General features: G+C 42.2%; 1 protein-coding gene across 1 annotated transcript in view; it reads left to right on the forward strand.

The window, feature by feature from the left end:
* Nucleotides 1-25569, forward strand: part of TRIM25 (tripartite motif containing 25) — a 366254-nt gene that overhangs the window by 30291 nt on the left and 310394 nt on the right. The window contains exon 2 of the mRNA XM_069200011.1: nt 24359-24454. Within this exon, the coding sequence (XP_069056112.1) occupies nt 24359-24454 (96 nt within the window). The remainder of the gene's footprint in view (nt 1-24358; nt 24455-25569) is intronic.

Raw genomic sequence — 25569 nt, forward strand, 5'->3', positions numbered from 1 at the left:
TCTATTCTCTGCAAAATATCTATGAATCTGGTTCACAACATGGGTTTGAAACGGTGCATCCGAGAGTGCTCACAGCTGAAGTAATCGCGAAGGGATCGCAGTGGTCCTACAGTGTTCTAGCCAAGTATTCCACCCTCATACCAGCAGCCATTAATGTTCTACTACCGTAAGTCAGGTTAATTTGTATATGTAGTATATGTATGGGGGAGTAGTGGGAATACTTGCGATGTAGTGGAAATAAGTGTTGCCATACATCAGTCACCTGCATGTCATGTGCCCGTTGATGCAACTGCCTAGTGTGGGATTGGGCCCCTTGTACCGGGAGGGTAGACCTATCAAGCGCCAGGTCGGGAACACAGTTAAAGTCACCACACCAGAACAAGGGTGACGTTGGAGACCTTTGAAGAACCAGTGTGAGGGAGCTGAAGAATATGGGTTGAAGCATACAATGCCACAATTGTGATAGGTTCGCCACATAATGTACTTTCAGCAATGACAAAGCGGCCCTCTGGGTCAATCACGCTATGCTTCAACACAAATGGTACCTCAGGGGCCACCCAGAACAAAACCCCTCTGGCATAAGCGGAGTAAGTGGTACCCAACGCCGTGCCCCTCCATCGTTTACGGAGCTTGGTGAGTTTCCCCCGTGGCTAAATTAGACTCCTGAAGGCATGCAAACTGAATGTTGCATCTCCGTTAATTTGAAATAAATCCTATGACGCTTGCTATGATTGCCCATGCCCTGCTCATTCCAAGTCGGGGTGTTATCCCTGGAAGCCATAACAGGTGTGTGTAGTGAGCTGCTCCTGATATTAAACACATGGCAGAGGCTAATCATGGTAGCAGGGGGACCGAGCAGTAGAACAAGAAAAGCAAAGTGTAAAACATTGTTAACATACCCCAATAAACTACACACCCCTTAGTACCTTCAACTGGTCTCAGCCACTTAATGCCGTTTAATGATCCAGCAACTTACTACAAAATCTATTTGATAATGAGTGCTGTCCAAATCACTGTTCATGACCCCAATAATCTGGGTCCCCGGTGTCATAACTGGAAAGAAATCTACCCTTGTCTTATATTATTGACATTGGTCTTCAATAATCCCTCACAGATCCTCACTTCACACCCCCAACATCCCACATGTATCAGAACTGATAAACATCAAAGGGATGTGTATGTTATACTCAAGCCTTGTGCTAAAATAGGTCCCCAGTCATTGGGGTGATCTGCGGGCCACCTCACAACTCATCCGGGATCTCAACCTCCGGTGTGATGTCTTGAGGAGTTCCACCGTCACTCTCAGAGTCACAGATCTCCTGACTAACTAGGGATGACTGAACTATCACTGCCAGCCCCTTCTCCCTGCCCAGCGCTGTTTGTGCCTTAGTAGGCCTACCATGTATGCTCCAGTTGTTCCCGACAGGGCGTTTCCAACGTTTCTGGGTCTGCCATTCTCCACCACCGTTCAAGAGGGGGGTGCACTGATGATCCTCCCTAGTTTCCAGCCAGGTCCATACATCTTTAAGTGTCGTAAAAAAGAATGTTGCAGAACCACAGATGGCTCACAAATTTGCCAGGAACAGTAAAGCATATTTGAGGCCTAGAACGCGAAGGTGCTGCTTCACCTCACAGAGTGAGTCTCTAAACTGCGGTCACCCATAGTGTAATCAGAGAATATGGTAACAGTACTCCTATCCACTGTCCAAGGGCCTTTGGCTCAAACTAATTGTAGCATATTATCTCAGTCCCTGAAATTGAAGAGTCATCCCATCACCTGGTCGTGAAAGCGTACATGGTGCTGGGGGGTCACCCAGGCACCCTGTGTGCTCCTTCGATCAAAAAAATATTGGATACCTTCCCACCCAGCACCTCCTCTGTTAGCCACGTCTCCATATAACAGGTTCATGCTGGGCCCCTCTGCTCCCTCGGGAAGGCCCACCACCCTTATATTATTCCCTTGTGAGCGGCCTTCAGTGTCTTCAGAGACACTGAAGAGTGACACTCCTTTCTGTAGAGTCTTGATCTGTATTTGGTGGTCAGTGACGGTACAGAGTGGTTTGGTCAGTTCCTGTTCTATGCCTTGCACCCTATCCTTTAGCTTTTTATGGTCTTCTCTTAAGAACCCAATGTCCGGTATTAGGGAGTCTAACTTTGGCTCCAGGGTAGTCTTAAGGCCACTGACCACTGCCAAATGCTTAGAAATTTTTGTTGTGTGGGCTTGCAGGAGTTCCACTGTGTTGTGCGCTGGGTCCATGCCATCCAATGCCCGTGGGCCCTCCCCACCTTTCCCCCCTGCTCCTTGTACATCTCGAGGGGCAAGCACAGTGACAAACATATCCTTTATGGACGTGGACCTTTTACCCTCAATGCCAGACCGATTGGCTTTGCCAGAGCTTGCTTGACATGGAATTTCTAGGGTCTCTGAGTTTGTATTTCCTAACTGAACATCTGAATCCTCTGAGTTGGGCTTCTGCAAGTGGAATCGTAATACATTAACTTTCAATTCAGATGTCCAGATATCATTCATTTAGTTTGGTGATAACAGGATGGGCAGAGACCTTGCAATAATTTTAATGAAGCAGACCATGCATAGCGACACAGGGTGAGCAAAGCACCCTCAAATTACCATGGAATGCGAGATAGTAGCCAGGGGCATATTTTCGGGTTGGGGGGGTTGTGTTTGCGGTGTTACACCTCCTCCCCCCAATAAATGTATTTTCTGATAAATAGTTGGGTGCAGGGACTTTCAGTCAGGTATAGTGAGGTGTCTGTCGGATTTCACCAGAATGTTTTTATATACACACACCATCAAAATGTGCACACTCTCTCTCCTTCTCTCTATTTTGAAAGTCCTAAAAAATGTCAGATTTAAAAAAAATATATTATGTTTTCGTTCACTTAGTACTCATACCTATCCACACTCCTCTCCCCTTTCACTCCCCCCTAGGCCCCTCTAGTGCACTCTGCTTGACGCGTAATATATTTTAACATTATATGCCATAGTGATTGTTGGACAATCAGAAGCTCCTACTCCCCCCAGCCCCCGCAAATCTTACTGACCAAGCTACATCCCTGATAGTGGCAGCACCAAAGAGAAATGGCCAAGTTTAGAGAGCAGGTATAATCAGTAAGTGATGAGACAAGACCCAGGTAATAAAAGAGACCAGCAGAGACCCAAGAGCTGGACATCCCAAATCTCACAAAGAGAGTGAACATCCGTAAACTTTGTACTTAATAAGCTCTATAAATGTATATCAGGAAAAGCATCATCTGCAAATAGGGCAGAAATATACTAACTACGCTATACAAGACATGTGAAAAGAGGAAAGCGCTCAACTGTTTGAGAAGCATTCTAAAGTGCTTTCTTGTGATGGAGCATTTACCTCTTATGCTCTAAACAAAGTCGGCGACCTTGAAATCCTGCAAAGGGCTGCATCCAGCATCATCAACAAAGTTGAATATCAGTCTCCAAGGGTTTTATTACAAATTAACACTCAGGTTAATGCAAATGATTCTCAAAAACATACAATAAAGATACGTGTGACAATAGTACGACTACAGTGCCAGAAGAACTGTCGGCATGCTAACATAAGGCAAACTAATATTCAGAGACAGCAATGCAAAATATTAACATCAGAATCTGGTGTTCAGATAACAAACACTGGTGCAATCTGTCAATCATTAGGGCAACCATTTATCTTCAAACTAGATAAACTAAGGTTGACATGAATCTCTAAAGGAACCTAAATGATGCATATGTTCCAATCTAATGGACACAAGGACAGACAGTGAAAAGCCAAATAAAAAATCTAGAAAATTGTCACCAAGGGCAAGAGGAAAATAACTAAAGAAGGCAAAAAGTGGTAAAACAAGGAGAGTGTCAGTATTTCAAAAGCTTGGCCAAGATTCTTCTTGGGGAACCAAGTGTTAGCCTACACTCAGCAAGCATGGGGAAAAGGGATTAGAGCTCTGTACCTCTCAAAGTCCAAGGGAATCTCTACTTATAGTTGTCAGGATAGTTCCTCTCTGGGGGTCAAGATGGGTCTGCCTCATCCATAAGTGAAAGTCATAATTAAACCAACAGTTTCTTTGAGTTACACCTCCTCTGTTCAAGTAATTTCCAGTTCCATCCTCACATTGGTTCACTGGTACTCTCTAACATCCGCATTATTTCCCAAGACCATCCCAAGAAGGTAAACATCCTTGGTTATTCATCTGCCTTTGCAACAAGATCGACTTAGAGGCAGTCGCGTTTCTATTCAGACTCTTGGTGTACCTTTAAAGGCTACTTTCTCAGGCTCTCTTTGAATAAAACAGTAGCAGATCTCTTTCCAAACTAACATTTCTCTGTACGAAATACCTAAAGAAATGACGTTATCAGAAAATGAAAACAGTTTCTCATGTTCAGGGGAACACTGTGATTTAGGCCTAATTCAGCTAAATGAGAAAATACATTCATAGCTCATTTAATTCAAATTATACTAATACTGTGCAAAATAATGCTTAATATAAAATGTGACATTTGTACTTTGTCAGTTAAAACTCCATGTTACAATAAAATGCAAAACGAAATTCTTTGTTAATACATGGAAGTGAATATGATGGAGAACTACATTTCTGCAACGTTAATCAATAATATCAGCAATCTGGTCAGGTAATCCTTTCAGGGTAAGTCACTTCTAAACAGGTAGGGGATGGTTTCAGAACCACCATGAGTTATTACAATTTAGTTACTTTCGTTATGCCAGGGGGCTTTTTTATCTCAACACTCTACAATAAGCACACTGTTAGTTTAACCAATAAATTCAATAACACAGGGCATGCCATGATTGTGATGTCTGGGACAATAGAAATGTACGCTATTCCACTTGTTTGCAGATATTACTTCCTGTTTTGTGATGCCTGCAATTTGAAGATATTGCTTTTTCACGATATTTATTCTTCCATGTGCTTATCGTCGGTCATTTTTGTTGATGCTGATGCCTGTGCGCTACTTTATCAATGACAGCCGCATCTGATTTCTCGTTTTTGTGATCAGGTATGCAATATTTCAGTCAGCAGAGTCTCTTTTACTGCATTGTGAATGTATTCTAAATGTCAGTGTTACATTTAAACTTTGAGGAAGGTCATTATGAGTAAGAGGGATATTTAAAAAAGGAAGGTAATGAGAATTTTTATCAGGGCTCATTTCACCAAGGACTCCTAAAGCTTGAATCTCTTTGAACTACTTTATCAAGTTATGAAAGTATCGTGAATCAAGAAGATAATAAATGTGGAAGAGGTACCTGGTGATTTGCAGGTCTGTTTTCAGAACGAATCAGGCAGTTTTTCAAAAACAGCTTCAAATCACTATTGTGAGGCACCTTTATGTATGTTCTTCGCCAGTTTTATATATTTGTCAATTCTTGCCATGCTGAGTAGTTTGGCCAGATTTAGAGGTTTTTCCTTGTAGAGTTTTAAGTAAGGCAGTCAGTTTAAATGTTATTACTTCAAGTGCAAACAAATATCACTTTCTAAGGGGAAAAAAGTCATGAGGTTGTGTTCTCTGTTAGGCGACCTGTTAAATGAAGGGCAGCTCTCATAGAAAATTAGGCTGCGTGTGAGAGGGGAGTTGCCCTTTATTTTCAGTGTTGATGCAGGATACAGTTAAGCCTTGCCCAGTTGACCAAAGGTTATGGGTGGAAGGAGGTGTTTTGTTTGCCTAAATAGAGTGGATAAGCTTGCTGATTTGTGTCCATAGTGAGGTGGAGTTAACAGACGAGCACAGGGAGTTACAGAGCTCTCATGTTTCCCAGTTCCGTGCTCAAGCACCTCATCTAGAAAGTTTTTTTTCTTTGCATTCTGGGATTGGTTTTCTTTTTACTCCCACTGTTAAATCAGTACATGAAGTTCGAAAACAGAAAGAAAAAACACTTGACTAGGTGAACTACTCACCACTTGGACCTGGAATGATTCAGAAGTTTAGAAGAAATGTTTGGCAAAAAGCCACATTAAGTGTGCATATATAGTCACCGATGGTCAGTTTACTTGTGTTTTTTATCTGTGGTTATTTGTAAAGAAATTGGTTTTAGGTGAATTATTAGTTGTGCATCTTCTATTTTCTTTTTCTTGTGGCCTTTGAAGGCTGGCGCCATTTTGCTGTTTTGATTTTCATTTGATGCAATTTGCTTTCAACCGGAGGTGGGAGGGGGGAGAATCCCAGATCAGCTTCTTTTTCTCCCATGTCCAACAATCACATTCTCTCCATCTGTTGCGGACCATGGGCCACGTCTCGGGTAACGACCTGCTGGGCACAGGTAGACAATGAACAGCATGGACATCACTTTGTATCTGTGTCACACTGCCCCTGGGAAGTGGTTTGGTAAATTTATCATGTGTCATGGGCCAAACTGTGACCAAGGCCACCATCAGGGATATCAGTATCTGTTAGTGCTACGAGTGTGCACTATAACATTTCTCTCCCTCTTCCATGTTCTTCCCTCTTAGCTTGTTTCTACCCTCTTCCCTTCTAGCAGTTTCCTGTGCAGTTTTTCCTCTTTTGCCACTCCTCTTGCGTATTGTCCTTGTTAGCTTCCTCCCTTCATGTCCCATCGGCCTCCCCATACCATACCATGCCTATGTATATGGAGTCAAGTACTTTGCTCGTCCTTACTCCTTCATCTTCTGTGTGCACCTTCTAATCCATGACTATGCTGTTTTTAACCCTACCTTTAGCTCTCTGCCCACCATACTATGCTTCCTACTCAATGTGCCATTCTTCCGAGCTTCCTTTTCATCATGGTTTTACTATGGCTGTTGCCGTCTTTTTCTTCAACTGTTTTTTTTTCAAAGTTTGAAAGGATATATTGGCTCTGCTTTTTCTTTTAACTGCAACAATAAATGTTTTCTGCTAGACTATTTTCTAGATATTTTGTAACCTTGCTCTACATATCATGATGTGAATATCTTTGATTGGTGCTTATTAAATGAACCGAGGCTAGTTCTCTGGAAAAATATATTGTGCTTTGATTAGTAATGATTCTGCTCTTGATTTAGTGTGGTATTTGGTGTCTTATAACTATTTGCCTGGGCATAGATACCTGATGTAATCATTGCTACACCAAATCACCTTGACGTTAATGATCCCAAAGCACTAAAATGAGAGGATCATGTTCTAGTATTTGCCTGTCTTTTTACCACTCTGGGAGCCTTCATAGTTGATCCTTTTATGTATCCTAAACAACTATATGGTAGGTTTGAGAGTATGATCTGTGGATATGATCAATCCGGATAGCAAAGTTCGCATCCCTCTCACCTTGCCCAAATGTTCCATCTTATAGCTTTAAATCAAAATACAATATATTTGTGTTTGTTATTTATTCAAAAGGCCACTACTCTTTGAATATAAATCCTAAATTTGCCCAAGTGAAAGCCGTTGCATTCAAAACTATACACCTGGTAATTGGTCTCCTTTGTTCAGTAATCCCTGTGAACTCAAGATACACTCAGCAGCTTGCGTTGAGTCTCCCCTGGTGCACAGTGCAGGGTGCAAGGATAAGCTCTAAGGAGTTTTCAAATGAACTCTGGAACAAAGTTGTATAAACCTATAGGCAAAGGGATGTGTATGAAAGGATTCCACAGCCTTGAGTACATGGTTAAGATGATTATTAAGAAATGGAACTTACAACATTAGGACCCCCTCCAAACTGGATAAAAAGGAAGAAGATTAAATGAAGATCAAGAGGCCAATGGCAACAGGGAGAGAGCTATGAACAAGACTGTTGAAAGTTTGCATTGGACAGTAACTCAATCTCTTCCCGTATCTGAATGGTAGGGCTAGGTGGAAGAAAGAAGAAATGAATCAAGAAAAAACACATGTTCCATTTCCCCAAATGGGATTTATTTTCACAAAATTGAGTCTTTCGTGTCAAACACTAGAATCCTCAGAGTATTGTTTTCCCATACATTGTGACGGCCTGTTTATAAATATCCCAAATTACAAACGAATTGTGAAGAAATTCCACTTCTGGTAAATTCTTTGTCCTGCATCACCTAAGGAATTAAAAGCAAAGCTTATTATCTTTATGGGTTAAGCACTTTTGCATTTATTGCAGCTAGATATTTTTCAAATGCTCAACGCCAATATTTGCATTTCATAATAGGTTTTCCGGTGAGTGTTCAAAATAAGCTAGGTTGCAGCACAAGTTGTGAACAGCCCATGTCTCTTAGAATATGAATAGAAAAGTACACTTATAAACAAAATGATGACTACAATGAGAAAGAAAAACAAAATGAGTCTATAATCACCACCACCAAATTCAAGCCAAACCTGTATTACAACATAAAATCCTAGATTGATTGAGTCCATGCATTACAGAGAGGTGAAGGCTTCCTTGCTTTGAACAATGTCGCATTCCAGCAGAAATTTAGTGGAAAACAGTTTTTGCAATGAATCTGAAAGAACATAAAAACAAGTGTTGTTGAGCCAGCAACGTTTGTTTCCCTCCCCGTTCTTCAGAACTGAGTTAATTTGACTTCCGTTATGGCAAACGTTGATTCTCTCGCCATACATGAGAGTGATTAACCACACCATGGGTATGGCGTGGCATTATATGCTTCACATGAACCCAATGAAAGTCAATAAATATGGCGTATTGCATCCTGCAGTCGACGTGCATGCACCACATAATGGACATCAGTGGCACACACACTCAATAGAACACACATTAATCCACTGGTGTTGTAGTGTGTGTAAAGTTGCATGTACACAAGTTTGTAAATGACCTCACCTTTCTTGGAACGCACCTCGAATCCACGACAACAGACGCCATGTGCTCCAGTCCAATGACAATGATGAATGATGCTGAAAATATGATACAACTTTTAATTTCGTTGTTCCACAGGAATTTAAGTTGAACTACACCACTGCCACCACGCCTCAACCAACTATTTCAGTAATCAAGCTCCACACTTCGTGATATCCTCCAGAACTGGTTCGTTCGCCTCTCGTCACCAGACTGGTTGTAATAATTATATCTGCATACCACAAGAAAGTCAATACAAAATGATTATTTTCCTTTAACTAGTAATAGGGTCCACCGAGAGCAGACACAACTGCTGGGCAGTGGCGTAACAAAACATGTGGGAGGGAGGGCCAGCAAAATACCTGGAGGGGCCCTTTCCCCTGGACACATTCATGGACCTGCCGCCCGTGCACAGTGTACTTGCTTAGGGGGCCCCCTGGAGCTTGGGCCCACCACCACCGCACCGTGGGGGCTGCGGGGTCCTTTGTTACACCACTGCTGCTGGGAAGTTGGGCACCACCTGACAACATCATGGAACACTGGAAAACACATTAATTATTATTCCAAATGGCATGTATAGATTCCATATCAACAGCTGTACTATCAGTGGCTTGTATTTATAGTAGTGGGGTTGGCAAAATATGAGTGGTAATATAATAAAATAAAAAAATGGCACTTACCTTAATGGCTTGCCGCACAGCGTGCTCCATGTCACTCCTCAAAGCTCCAGCTCCTGGTGCTAGAAGTGCCAGTATTGAAGGGAGTGGCCATGACCTCTTATAGCATCCTTAAGAGCGCTAGAGGCCTGTGTTTTCTCTACTCGGCTGTTTTAAGACAACTAAGTTAGAAAAGTTTAAAATGCGAGCATGTCTGGCTGACCGTCGCAAAAAAGCCTGCCAAAGTGACATGTACATTTTAAACTAAAGTGCAGAGCTCCCAGCTGCCACTCAGCAGCAATTGCCCCGCCCTGATACTCCGTTCAGGACGGGGTGTTGAAAAATAAAATGTTAATAAATAAACTTTTTTACCATTTTATTTTTTTAGCTCTGGGGGCATTTTGTTTAGTGGGGCAACGCTCCACCACTCTCATGGAGGAGCCACTCCTGTGTACTGTTATCAATTGAATGTAAACTTGAATAAACAAATTTATTAAAGACATGTACCAACACTCTACACCCTAAATCCCATTAGAAGAGTGCAAAAATCAATTGGAAAATTACGTTTTTCTCTTAGACTGCAGAATACAAAAAAGTATTTGCAATAAACTTGCTACTCTGTGCAAAGAATGCTAATTTGAAGCATAATTTTACCTTTCATTACAAAAACATCCCCAAAAATGAAGCTAGTCTAGAGTGACTAAGGGGCAACAAGGTAAATGTTCGGGAGTCATCCTGTCAGAGACTGACTTAACTCCAGGGGAAAATGTGTTGCAGGACTTGGAGATTGATTCTGATTAGTGCCACCCAAGAAAGTTGGCCTGAATAGTTTCCTTTAAAGAATTGTCAAAAATGGCTAAATGTGGAACATTGGGAAAGACAAACTCTGCAAACTCACAGCTGTGACTGCTGCTAGAGATGCTTTTGTAGTGTTCAAACACGATAGGAAATATTGGATTGTAGAGTAAGGTTGATTCTCATCAGAAGGCTTGCTGTACACCGTGCTGGTTTATCATCTCCCATTGATGTGCCAGCTCAAATGTATACATTCTACAAGAGTATTCCAAGTGCAGAATATATGGCGTAATATGATTCCTAACCTTGTGCTCCAAAGACCACTACCCTCATCCTCCTGTAAGCAAATAGTATAAACGACAAGACAATATATGAGAACATACACACTCAAATACCAGTATATAAGGTTGAAGTGCAAATAAGCAAAACTATGTACATATTTTCAAAAATATATAACAAAAACAATATATAGTTATACCAGTAGTAGGGGTGTGGAATTCCTATAGCCTGATGCCCAGGACATATTGTTTGGGGTCAAGACAACACATTTTCATGTTTACTTTGTCCTTGGGACAAGTAGGTCCAGCAGAAACACTTTGGCTGCCAGTTCACAGCACCAGATTATGGATCTGGGATGGGCATTGTCTGCAGTTAAGGTGATATTTGTTTGTATATATTAATGCTGGTCAAACTTGTATGTATGGTACGTTAGCCTTTATTGTTAGGGTGAGTGCTTTAAGGAAATGTAAGCTCAAACTGCACTACAGACAGTGGTTCTAGTATAACAATGTGTGCACGTTTGCAAAGTTTAACAATATGGGGCTTTGTATTATGCTCCCAGAATGCTCTCAGATAAGATGCATATTTTTCCACAAGGGTGAAAGCAACATTGAAAATTATTTGCTTTCAAAACAAAAGGTTCTCAGAAAAATGCAACCAGGAAAAAAAACTTTTTGCTAAACTACTGTGAAACGTTAGGTACTATTTCTTTGAAGCATCATTTAGCAAGATGTGTTGATGCGTGCTAGTATTTCCAAAATATTCATAAGGGGAAATCAGTGTAACCACTTTCAGCAAGATTATGGGAGCATGAAAATAAAGTAGCATTTGCAAAATCAATACTTCTGACATTGTTGGTCAGCGTTATGGTTTTGTCAGTGTGTTTCTTTTTCTGATTTTGTTTTGTAAAATGTTATTGTTGTGGGAGCTTCCGGGTGTTCACCATTATAACAAACATTGGCATAAAACAAAAGTATTTTTGGACCACAAAGGCACACATTGCCACAGTATTCCCTTGACGAAAAGTACTTTGTGTGTCAATATACTTTGTATGAAAGAACAAAATGCTGTTACTCGCAGTGTTAACAGCTGATAGAAATAGAATTTTAATAAAAACAAAAGGTCTTAGTTAACACCAGGGGGGACAAGGAACACGTTGATTTGTTGACAGGAGAAGTAGAGTTATGAAGCAACCTGTTCCATGAACAAGTACATATTTTATAGATTTCCACACCCCTTCAAAAGACTGATAGATTCTACTTACAGATATAGCCACCTAACCATGGCAGCAATCTCCTATTTTTAAAAAATATTTGTTAACAAAATTAAACTCGCTCCCACCATTCACAGACTCCAGTACAATGGAAATTATCATCACACCTGATTACATTACCCTCAAGACTACTATTTCCATCCTAAATAGGCTTGTCAGCACAATCATACAAAACCTCATCCACATCAATATGATCATTAAAAATGTTTTTCTCAATATGACCATTCATACTGGAATTCTAAGGCAGGACCGGAGGCGAGGATTATGCTTATCTTTAATTCCTTTAACGACAACAGCAGAAGTTAGAAGCAAACCCACACTTCCCTGAAAACCCTGGGATGAACTACAAAATGTAATCAACCAATTCACGACAAGGCAGTCCATATCCGGGTGTCCCTCCTCAAGCACTTCCTCTTTCTTTCCTGCTTAGATTGAGATAATTTCCCTTTCATGTTTCTCCGTTTTGATTAACTGTGTATTATGCGCGTCGACTTGGGATCGTTTGTGCACTTAGCAGCGCGTTTGTTTCGTAAAAGCTGTTTACCTTTCTTCACAGGGAGCCGCAGGGGTGCTGATTGCTCCCCGCTCACGGCTCGATAGCCCATCAGGCGCTGCGGTGTACACGGCGCGCCTGAGGAGTGCAGAGTGGTGCTTTTCTTACGACGCGCATTACGCGTCTCGCTGGTTTCCTGCTGGGCTCCGCTATTTGAGCGTTAATAGCAGCGCAAGTCCGCGGAACCGCATCCTTTTTCACCGTGCGCCCTGGAAGCCCTGACGCCCCTGTGGGTCTGTGGCTACAGCAGGTGACACTCTTTCCTCTTGGTTTTCGGCAGCTTGACACCCGGATCTCCGGGTCAGTAAAGTTCTTGGGCCCTAACTTTGTAGAGCTCTGGTAAAAAAACACCCACTTGTATCTTAGGCTGCCGGCGGGCCGGGCGATATTTTTTTCGGTTGTGTAGCTCCCATAGATCTAAGGGAGGTTGGCACCAGTCGGCCCTTTTTTTCAAGACCTGTCAAACCTTCTGCAAGGGATTTTCTTGCTTGGTTCCCTTGCGGACTGCACGCTGTGCATACTATATCCGGACTTTGTCCTACTCCTAATGCTTCTTGCACGCTGTCCTTGACATTGCTGGGCTTTGTTCCCCGTCATAAAGTTTCCAGACACTTGGTGCGGAGGCCTACTGGTCACTATGAAAGGAGAGGGTTATGCGGAGGAAGACACCTTATCGGTTCTTCCCATTGATAATGAGTTTTGTGACACAGTGGATGCGTCCATTCAGCAGGCGGTGACTGCCACCATTGAGCCACTGGAGAGGAGGCTGTTCCAACCAGCTCATTCCTTTCCGGCCCCTCTTAATATGTCTACCCAGGGTCCGTCAGACTGGGGTCAATCCGCCCCTTTATAAAAGAGTTGTCTAAATTTGTTGCTACCTCGTCGCTTGAGAAGGTGCAATCCTCTATCAAGAAGGTCTTTCAGCCACACCTTTTTCTCTCTGCCGGTCGTGGGAGAGGGCGCTCGGCCGGCCGTTTCTACATCCAGTGCCCCGCTAGAGGTCAAGTCCCATGCAGAGCGGCAGAGCTGCTGCGGTATGGCAAGTTCTTCCCCACTAGGAGGGGGCAGCGTGGCAGAGGAGGCAAAGGACCCTTACGAGGGCAGCTGCAAGGAGCTCAGTCTGGTAAGTGTCATGTCAGGGGTATTACTTCTTATTGGGGGGCGATTGGCTCTTTTTGCACAAGAATTGGAGTCCCTTACATCAGACCTTTGGGTTCTTCAGACAATCAGACAGTTTCAACTGGAATTTTTCAGTTCTCCAGTTCAGATCTCCCGCCTGCAGCCCTTAGTACTCACCCGTTCTCAGCAGCGTTTGGTGGACCAAGAGGTGAGAGAGTTGTGCCGGAAAGCAGCTATAATTCCAACTTCCATTCATCCTCTAGGTTTCCTCAGCAACATTTTTTGGGTGGACAAACGGGACGTGCCAGAGGCCCGAAATCACCCTGAGGGAGTTCAGCAGTTGGCTTCTGTACCGACACTTCAAGATGGAGGGCATCTATCTCTTGCACGACCTCTTACATCCCAACGATTGGATGGTGTGCCTGGATCTTCAGGACGCTTATTTGGCAGTGCCAATATTTCCCCCCATTGTCGTTTTCTTCAATTTCAATGGCAGGGCTAGGTCTACGAGTTCACGACTCTGCCATTCGGGCTTTCTTCGCCCCCCCCTGGTGTTTTAGGAAGGTTCTGAGGCCGGTGATGGAACATCTCCAGGCGAGGGTAATGCGCCTGATCATCTATTTAGATGACCTGTTGCTGATGAATCGGTGTCCCTTCAGGTTGTGGGAGCAACTGAAATCTCTCTCTTGGAAGGTTTAGGTTTCTTGATAAATGCCAGAAAGTTGCCTCTGTTCCCTCCAGGCAGACCACCTTTCTGGGCTTTGCCATAGACTCGGTGGACAAAACGCTCAGCCTTCACTCTCGCAAGATCACAAAGGTCTGTCGAGAGTTGAGGAAGACAATCCTCCGGATTGCGACATCCCTGCGCCAAGTTGCTCAGATAGTGGGTCTTTTATCCTCATCCACACAAGCGATTTTTCCGGGTCCCCTTCATGCGATTGAAGGCCTCTCACTTGCGCGGATCCGGTGATTCTGACGGAAGAGGCAAGGAACAAGATGAGATGGTGGCTTTCCCACATTGTGGTCTGGAACGGCCGACTAATTTTCGGCTCGGATCCAGACATAGTTATAGAATCCGACGCCAGCAGCTCGATTTGGGGAGCGGGGGGACTCCGTCACTAGGGGAAGGTGGTCTTCCGATGAGTGAACCCTTGACATCAATTGCCTGGAGCTCCTCGCAGGCTCTTTTGCTATTCAATGCTGGATTAAGGACAAAGAAAACTGTGCGGTTCACTACATCAGCCACCTGGGGGACCCCAGATCCAAGGATCTGGCAGACCAGGCCAAGGATCTTTGGGCGTATTGTCTCACATACAATATCTCAGTCACGACGGAATATCTTCCAGGGTCCTTGAATCAGATAGTGGACTGGTGTTCAAGGAAGTGGGCAGACACAAGTTTGTGGCGTTTAGATCCTGGGGTTTTTGCGAGCCTCAATACAAGGTGGGGTCCATTCTTGATAGACCTCTTTGCGTCCCAGGTGGACGATCAAACGCCCTGTTTTGTCAGCTGGAAACCAGATCCATTGGCAGGGGCGACGGATGCGTTTCTCCAGTACTGGTCAAAGGAGGAGGGTTACGCCTTTCCTCCTTTCGCCATGCTAGTATGCCATCAGGAAACACAGGTGGTGGTGATCACTCCAGTTTGGAGGTCTCAAGTGTGGTTTCCGGTTCTTCTGGAACTTTCTTGGGATTTTTCAATCCTTCTCCCCCAGCATCCGGACATTCTAAAGGATCCCCTGGGACAGAGTCACCCATTGGTTCTCCAAGGCCATCTTCCTCTCGTGGCTTGGAGGATTTTCAAGGCAAGATGGAGAGTCCCAGGTCTTTCATGGGAGGCTGAAAGACTGTTGGCCGCAGCCTGGGCAGAGAGCACTTCTAAGAGATATAAATCTGCATTGACAAAGTGGGTACATTGGTGTCTTCAATGCGAAGAGGATCCCATAGGGTGCGACGTTGTCCCAGTCTTGAACTTCTTGGCTTCAAGGTGCATGGCCTATCGTACGGTTAATGCGTATCGCTCTGCTGTATCGGCTGGCCATCTTCCGTTGCAAGGTTTACTTATAGGGGAACACCCTTTGGTGTGTAAACTGTTACGTGGCATTCGTCTGGTCCTCCCTCCTCAAACAGGTACTCAAGTTTGTGGGATGTCAACTTGGTTCTTAATCTTTTCCAATCCTGGCAAGCGAATTAGTATCTTTCCAGGAAAGAAATATCGGCCAAGCTCACCATGCTTTTGTGCCTTGTTTCCTGCAGAAGGGTCTCAGATGTCAGGGCTCTGGCTGTTTCCAATAGGGTTTTTACGCTTCAAGGGGTTACCTTTCATGTGTTCAGGAGGACTAAGACGGATCCTAGACTAATTTCTTACCCAGCTTTTGATGCGTCTCCTAAGTTGTGTGTGGTGCTGTGCCTCAAGGCCTATGATGTTGCGACTGAAGAAGTTAGACCTCCGGGGGAAAGTCAATTGCTTATTTCCATTCGTAAACACTTTAAAGCTGTCTCTTCGCCGACCATAGCCAGATGGATAAAGTGGACTATGCAGGAGGCGGGCATTAATGTGGTGCGTTTTGGGGTGCATTCCGTCAGGGGGGCTATGGCATCTAAGGCGTTTTCTCTGGGTGCTAGATTGGAGAATATTATCAATGCAGCAGACTGTTCTTCTGATTCCATGTTCAAGAGGTTCTATTTCAAGCTGGTCTTGGACATGGCATCATTGGTGGTGGATAAGCTTTGAACACGCATAAACCTCACCTCCGGTCCTGCCATAGAATGAAAAACGTCCTAGCTATCGTAACGGAAAGTTTCAATTATATTAAGGACACGTAGGCGAGGATTATTCCCACCCAGATAAGGACCGTCTTGTCCCCACCCAATGGGAGATGACCTTCTATGGAATACTCTGTTTAGATGTAAGTAAGTTTTGTCCAGGTTTCTTTATAGAAACAGAAGTTGAACCGATATAATGTTCAGATTTTTTTTCCTTAGGATTGACTGATTTATGTTCCCGCAGCTAATGTTACGGTAATTGTACTTTTTCTAAGATATGGTGATTTTATTTTCTTCGTAGGTGGTGAGGCCAGCAAAGGAGAGTGATTCTTCTCTTATCTTCTTCGCACGTCAGGAAAGAGGAAGTGCTTGAGCAGGGGCATCCCAGGATTTTCTGGAAAGTGTGGGTTTGCTTCTAACTTCTTCTGTTGTCATTAAAGGAAAGGGAGATAAGCATAATCCACACCTCCGTGTCCTTTATAGAATTGAAACTTTCCGTTACGACAGCTAGGAAAGTTTTAATTCACTTCTGCTGCACTCAAACTTCCATCACCCAGCTCATCACTGGAAATAAGTTCTGAAGGGCTCATGACTGTATCCTAACTCATAAACATATAATTCTCAATGATTCCTTTACTGGATTTTGTTTCCCAAACAACTTTGATAACTTTCCATCACTCAACCGGGCAGCACCCTTTAAGATCTCTAACATTTCCATTGGTTCAAAACTTTTACCATCACTCTTTCATAATTTACTAAGCGTTTTCACTCTGACCCATTGACCAATGTTAATATTAATTAACATTGTTAACATTAGTCTTGCCATTAAATGACTCCTTATTATTTTTATGATAACTTTTAATCCTTTGTCTGACCTCTTCCATAGAGCATTCAATTGACTGGAAGTAAATAGCCAACCAATATTACCCTTGCACCTGTGAGTTCTGCCTCTCATGACTCTATAAGCATAGACTTTTTTTCCAATTGTACTCCCCAGTCCACTCTACCCTTACAAGTTATTTGAATTATTCTTGTATTCACCTTAATAAACCTCTCCCCCATACCATTTCCACTGGGGTTACATAAAGAGATAGCTTTATGCCTTGGACCAAGTTTCTTTAAATAAAATTGAGCAGCTTTGGAAACACACTGGACAACATTATCACTAAGGATAACAAAAGTTGTACCTTACAAAAATTATTTGAGCTAATGATTTTAACACAGACTTGTATCAGCTTTATTAACAATTTGGCTGTGGGCAACAAGAGAAGATATCAAGCAACACTAAAATGTACTGTTGTAGTATGGCAGTAGGTTCTGTGATATCCACAGCAACTCACTCCCAAAGTCCATTGGGAATAGAAACATCAGAAGTGGGTGATCTTAAAGTCGGTAATGATTTATTCGACATAGTTCATATCTCACACAGTCTAACACTGCTCTCAGCATCAAAATTCACAACAGGCCACCAATTAAATTTCCTCACGCATTTCTTAGTGTTGAAAAATTCCAAAATGACCATCACGACTTAACTTAATAACTTGCATCCTCGAAGTAGATAATGGTATAAGTCTGTCAACTCTGAATAACATTACGTTATTTAAAGATAACTCAACTTAGACCTTCAAATAAGGTCTTTGCTTCTGGTTCACAGAACATTTACTTGGCCAACCTCCATTCACTAACATATTAACACCAGCACATTACCTCTATTGTACTCCCTCAACCATTCCTCTTTTTTATGGCAGGCACGCCACTGTCATGAACAAGAGACACTTGTGAATCCTTCTCTGTTCATTCTTCCAGTTGCATAGGCATTCTGGAGAGGAAGTCTAGCACAACATTATCTTTCCCAGTAACATCGTTTTATATATATATCACCATGCAAGTTAGTGGATAAACTAGAAATTCTAGCAGACGTATTCACTAGTCCTCCATGGTCAAATCTTAATCAACGGTTTATGATCACATCTAATGACAAATGGTTTGCCCCAAATAAAAGTTCTAAAATGTTCTAATGCCTGTACAGAGCCCAGGTTTTGTCTCCCAATGACAGAATATTTCTCTTTTGTGGGAGATGGACAGCTAGAAGCATATGCCACAATGACTTTCTTACCATCGTAGCCCACTGGGTACAAAGCTGCTGCCAGTCCCTTATTACTGGCATCTGTAGTAAAAACGTCCTTTGCACTGGGATCGAAACTAGTAAGTGGTTTAGAATTTGCAATCACCCCTGTTATAGCCTCAAAGCTTTATTGGGACAGACTGGACCACTCAAACTTCATGTTGTTCTTTAGTAACTGCGTAATATGTAAATACCTTTCTGCAATATTAGGAATGTTTTTCAAATAAATGTCAGCTTAACCTAAAAAAGAACGAACATCATCCTTATAACAGGATGCTGGAGCATTAACAATATCTTTGACTAAAGTTGGTTTAGACTTTATGCCATGCTTACCCATAACTTGACTAAGGTAAGTAACATTATTTTCTGAAAACCTGCACTTGAAATATCCCTCTGTAAGACAATTTTCTTGGAGAATTTTGAATCCAATGTACAGTCTGTGTTCATTCTCCGTTCATGCTCCGCTTTATCCTTCTAAAAAATTAAAATATCTTCCTGAAAGAATATAACCCCTTGCTCCTTTTCATACAAATGTAATATGAGTCTTTGAAAAAACACAGCTACTGATGCAAGACCAAAAGGCATACATTTGAACTGGAAACATAATTTCAATGTAATAAATGGTGTAATATGTCTACTCTCCCTTCACAAGGGAACTTGTTGATATGCATAGTATAGGTCCAATGAAGAAAGCATGTTTGCACCTTTCAACAGGGCCAGCATTTCATTAAGTTTGTCAATGGAAAATGATCCTTTATAATGTTGTTGCTCACATGCCTAAGGTTGACACACAATCTTATTTTACCATTGGAGCATTTAAATGTTACCAAGGGAGAAATTTAGTCAGACCCATCAACAGGTTCAATAATAACTGACTTCAATGATTCCTCTCCCTTTTTAGATACTACATTTCACAATAACAGGGTAATATTTCTTTACTTGTGCATCTTGGTTTGCGTATTTTCTGTTAACAAAATGTTTATGTTCATAGCCCTTTAGCTTACCAATTGAAAACTTCATGAAATATTCACAGTAATTCTTTACCTTTTGTTTCTCCTTCATTGATAACCAAAACTTGTTCAGAGCTGTTTGGATCTTGTACAGTATGCACATCCCCTTGATCTGCCCACCAAAGAACGTAAGGGCTATATGCATTTCACCAACTGTTTGACTAGTTTTAAACTTAAAAACCTTGAGCATATCATGTGGTTCACAGTGTGATAGCCTAGCATATCAGTCGGTTCACCACCATAACTTTCAGGTCATATATAGGATGGAAAGGTTTGTTCCCAATCTTATTGACAAATTTACTGTGGCAAACATCTTCCTTGACAATGGTGTATGAAGATCCCAAATCAGAAAAAAATTGTTATACGAACACCATCAGTTTTCATTTTAGATTTTCTTTTTTTTCTTTTACCTACCTGATCTTCAACATTCAAAATTAATTTCTCGTGTAGACCCATAACATTTTTATCAGATGCGCCATTACTGGATGAACGTCTCCTTTCCTCATGTAGACACTTGAATTTCTTTCTTTTGTTTAACATATTTTTGCTTTGCGTGGGACAACTTTTTACTATATGCCAGATGTTCTTTACAGTCACACCTATAACTTTTTAGGGAATCTCTAGTTTTACTCCTACTGGATAAATACGTTTACCAGACTTATCCACACGTTTCTCATATCTACCCTTAATTTCCCGTAAAACTTTGTTCTCCAAAACTTTAGATTCACTCTTAAGTACACTCACTAATTTTTCTGACATTTCCACCTTCCGTAATATGGTTAAAAAAAACATTCAACTCGGAAACGGCATTAACCGATAGCTGCTCTTGCATAGCTGGATTGTATGCATGCATAACAACTTGGTCCATGATTAGGTCCTCGGTTAAGAACCCAAGTGCAAGTTCTTTGAGATAATTAACAAATTCATCAATAGATTCATTTTTGTTCTTCTTCTTCTGAAAAAATGTAAATCTAGTAATGCTTGTACAAACACTTTGTGCAAAGTAATCATCAGTATCCACTGATGCATAATTAAATACATTTCCTTCCCCAGCAGCACCTTCTATGGGAAATTGATAAAGAACTTTGATAGCTTTTGGACCCAAAGAGTGCTTTAAAGTTAATTGCTTCTGTTCCATCGACATGTATTTTTTTAATCAATAGTGGCAATATAATTACAAAAATATACGTCCATTCTAACCACCTCATAGAAGGAACAATACCAGTTGTCCAAAATAATTGAGGAAGACTAATTGAGATGTTTTGAGAGCCCATGTTTGAAAAGTTCCCCCCTTGGTATAGTTTCAAAACATCACCTGAAAAAAATAGTCCACTGCCTAACTTCACCAACGAAGCTGCACCCAAAATAATAAACCAGAAAAATTTAATTAAGAAACAATACAGTGTTGGAACATTACCGAAATTCTAAAATACAGCAGTTAATCTCACCTCAATAGAAATAATGGCACCAGCCCAGTGGACAGGTGACACAAGATGGTTGGATCAGATGCACACAATTTCTGGAAATGCACAGCGATTGAAGAAGTTCACCATAAAATGCACTTGAGTCAAAAGTATCAACCCAATCCAATATGGCTGCCACCTCACATGAACAATAAGATCTGGTGCGTCGTGTAGGATGCAAAGTTCAAATGAAATGTGAAACCGCTCATGACGGTGAATGGCTAAGACACAACCAACTACACTTCACACATAACAGCTTATTGAAGTCATGAAGCAGGAGCCAAGGATCCACTCTATGGGAACAATCCACGCCCAAGGCTGTACGCAATCTGATTTCCTCACCTTCACCGTCATATAGAGCAGGATTCCAACACTCCACGCCATCTTGGACCGGAAAAGAACCTGAACAGAGTAGCGCAGTGTGGTTTGTCCCCTTCTAATGAACCCAGTGCTCATCACCAATTTTTGTGGTGTAATATCATGACAGGAAATGTTGGACTGTAGAATAAGCTTTATTCTCATCAGAAGGCTTGCTGTACACCCTGCTAGTGTATTAGCCCCGAATGCTCTGCCAATTCAATTACATCCATACTGCGACTGTAATCCAAGTACAAAATATATGACATAAGTTGAGTCCTTACATTGTGTTATTGTGTTCAAAAGAACACTGAGCCAAAACTAAATGCTCCCTCCAAATACTACAGGGAATGCTCACTTATCCAGTTTTGATATTTAGTTTTAAAATTGGCTCAAGCGTAGGTGTGTTTCATCCTTCTGCCGTAACTGTGTAGTTACTATTGCATAAGTGGCATCCCTTTTGGATGGTGGTGGCTTCAGCACACAAGCCGTTGACATCATTGGTACATGGCTACTGATTTTTATTGTGGCTTGGATTTAGTTTCACCAAAAGCACTGGTTTAGCACTGTATGTCCTTCAGAGAGTTGGACCCTATGGACAATGATTTATCCATTCCTGTTTTAAGGCTGCTGGTGCCTCTCTACCATGGTAGCTCAGACTGGAGAACTTTAACATGACTAATCAGCTTCAACTTCCTCAGTTGTTGGGTTTGACAAACCCTGTGAATGGCAACAGTTGAGGTGCTGCTCTGGGACAGGGGTCAGCAGAAGACATTGGTGTCTTCAGCAGTCGGCTTTCCCTTCGGACTGGTGGGAACTTCAGACAGTGTGGGCAGCAGTGCAGGCCTGTGCGGCTCTGTTGGTAAAGACAAAGAATTAGGTTACCAATACCTAAATCAAATGACAATGAGGTTCAGGACCTTTGCTTTGCTGGCCCACTGTCTCCTATCTTATACAGAACCCTATCTGCAGTTAGTATGAATCCCATAACTGCTTGAGTGAATGAACCTTCGTGTAGACACATAGGGGGTCATTCTGAGTCTGGCGGGCGGCGGAGACCGCCCGCCAGACTTCCCCCCTCCAAAATACCGCTCCGCGGTCGAAAGACCGCTGAGGGTATTTTGGCTTTTGCACTGGGCTGGCGGGCGACCACCAAAAGGCCGCCCGCCAGCCCAGTGCAAAAGACCCTTCCCACGAGGACGCCGGCTCAGAATTGAGCCGGCGGAGTGGGAAGGTGCGACGGGTGCAGTGGCACCCGTCGCGTATTTCAGTGTCTGCAATGCAGACACTGAAATACAAAGTGGGGCCCTCTTACGGGGGCCCCTGCAGTGCCCATGCCATTGGCATGGGCACTGCAGGGGCCCCCAGGGGCCCCACGACAACCCATACCGCCATCCTGTTCCTGGCGGGAGAACCGCCGGGAACAGGATGGCGGTATGGGCTGTCAGAATCCCCCATGGGGGATTCCCAGGGCAGCGGAAAACCGGCAGGAGACCGCTGGTTTTCCGCATCTGACCACGGCCAAACCGCCGCGGTCAGAATGCCCTGCGGGGCACCGCCAGCCTGTTGGCGGTGCTCCCGCCGACCCTGGCCCCGGTCAGAATCACCCCCATTGTGTTGTATACTTCAACAGCCCAGTGTTCTGGAGGCATAAGAGGTCATTGTGTCATCGTTCAGAGGCTTTCTTTTAGCCTATCTGATCCTGGTTTCATCCGCTCCACCCTTTGGCAGTCTGGTCAGAATGGTCTATGAACTTGCACCTCTCCTTTCTCCAGTGCCTGCAATGACTTTGTATTTCTTTTCTCCCCAGTGGCTTGGAACTGATGACATAGTGGCTGTGTATACAATCGCTTTGCCTGAGTCCCAGCCTTCTGTTTTATTCAAGACACTTGCATTCTTTTTGCACCTGGTTGTCCATTTGTTTTATGATGGCATGAACATGAGCACTTGGTTAGATCTAGCCTCTTCATCTCTTCACCCCCAATTGACTCATGTGTGCTTTCAGTGAACCGTGGAGGGAAGTTGCATGTATTTATAGTATTGCTTCTGGGTTGGTAAAGTTTTGCAAGCTTGCTAGCCCCCAAGAAATTCTTTGTGCCTGATTGGAATCTATGTTGCCTGCTTTGGGGTCTGTTGGTTTCTCTTTTTGCACCTGTGGAGGATGGGTTTCATGAAAACTGTTGGCTTCTAATGTGACCTTCCTTTATTTCCAGGTGCTTAGCTGAACTGCGGCCTATCCACAGTTCCTTTCTGTTTAGTTTCATTCCTTTCTGCTTTAGTTTAGTCTTAATCTTCTCTCCTGCATTCAATCCAGAGTTTTCTTGCCAACTAGTTCAGACACTGTTTTCTGACCTGCCAGATGTTGAAAGGTGTATACATTCGTATCTCAAAGAGGCTTTCCATGTTTTAAATTTTCTGTAATTTTCTGGGCTTGTTGATAGACAAAAATAGCCAGTCAATTTGATACAGCATTTTTGTTGACGCACAACCTGGCTTAGGTCACCCTCTGAGTCGGGTTCCAGGATTCATCCTCACCTAGAGTTGGATTCATCCCAGGCAGAGTGCAAGAGGGTCTACCTAGTTGATATTCACAGGGATTACACTTTTTATCAACCAGTAGCTTCATTACTTATTTGAGGTTGAAAGTGTCTGCCTTTTCTGCCTCCTTTACGATACCTGTTCTAAGTGGCTTTTAAGTCTTCTTCTGTTCCATTATTTGGAACTTTTTGTATTTTGTCTCACCTTAATGTTTCATGGCATGGTCTTTAGTTGAATCCTAAAATAGATGAGAGTTGGATTCTTTGAATGTTTATTTTTAAAATAAAAGGTGTTGGGGTTTACCTGCTAAACCTCTGTCTTCAGAGTGTGTTACCTTTACATACTCGGGCTGTAATGAGGAAGAGTAGCACTAAAAGTACTGAAAACTACTCACGGTTAAGGCAGAGATCCATTTATTGGAGCTCAGGTGAGAGATAGTTCAAATTTGGGGCGTATGATGTATAAAAAATAAAAGTTTAAGTATCAAATATATTTATTTGAGCCTGTATCTTAATGTAAAGTTTATTTATTTTATTTTCCCTTATTAATATGCTGCTAGATTGTTCTGGTGTGTGCTATGTATGAATTGTATTTTTTTTCTTCTTTTTGTCAATAAAAATCCTATGCTGTCTGTTACAGGAAAATCTGAGGAGTAGAAACTCAACACTTTTTGATAAAATCACAAATGTTTCCAGTGCTTTTGATGAACTTGCAACTCAGGAACTCAAAGTGAAAGTAAGTTTGAAGTACTTTTGTGTTCTCGTTATTATAATTACTCTACATTACTTCTGATGGTAAATGCAATTACCTCACCCACTCACCAACAACTTTGACTTGGGTGTGACTACAGTAAATTTACAGTGCATTTCATACCAGTGCATGGACTGTGAAGCAACGCTCTCATCCACTGTGATAGAGGGGTGTTTTTGCTCTTAAGTGTTTCTGTACTCTTTTTGATGCTGTACTAATGGTGATTTTGTACTTAAATGCATTTTACCTTCTACTTGTAAGTTATGTCTCCTCTGTCCTGCTAATGTTACACAGAGAGTGATTTTGCAATTCACTGACAACCAATTGTGAATTTGTGCTGATTACACCTAACTGTCACATTTTTGCTGTCCTTAGTTTTAACACTTGGCTGCATATTGCAGCTTTCCCATAGTGAATCTGCTTCTCAAGATCAATAACCTGCATGGTTTTGCAAGATCTTTTTATGACCACTAAACCCAAAACAAAGAGAGCTTCATCAGATCAAACTCCCTTATGTACGCAACAGCACCTCAGTGATCCTATTTCCTTTTCGCCTGTACAAAACGACCCTCAAATGTCATTAATATGAAAACCTTAATTTGTGATAAATATTCCAGTGTGAGAGACTGGCTCTGCGATAACTGACTTAATTTTTCAATTGAAATGCCCTATTGCATCAATACATTGGGCTTTTGTTTCTTATTCTCAAAATCCCTTGAAGGAAAAAATACTATGTTACATTACCAAAATCAGAAATTTGAGTCAAGTATCATTATATGCGACAAAGGGACGTTCATGATCCAATCTTTGGATATCAGCCCCTGTTTCTTCACCTCATTGGTTCATACCTTGAATAATGTGAATGCTTCTTGCACAGCTATTAATTGATCTTCTGGCTACACTACTACTATCAGACATTTTTCAACTCCCCCATCTCTTCTTTATGACCCACATGACCCTCTGGGATGTTTTTCAGACAAAATATTCAATATATTACTGGAATAAATTAAGGAAGTCTGGACCATAACCTGGAACAGAGATATTTCTCTATTAACAAATACCACAATACTGTCAAGAACCAAACCTGTGGCCCTCGAATA

Source organism: Pleurodeles waltl, chromosome 7, assembly GCF_031143425.1.
Source record: "Pleurodeles waltl isolate 20211129_DDA chromosome 7, aPleWal1.hap1.20221129, whole genome shotgun sequence".
In the NCBI taxonomy this organism is placed as follows: domain Eukaryota; kingdom Metazoa; phylum Chordata; class Amphibia; order Caudata; family Salamandridae; genus Pleurodeles; species Pleurodeles waltl.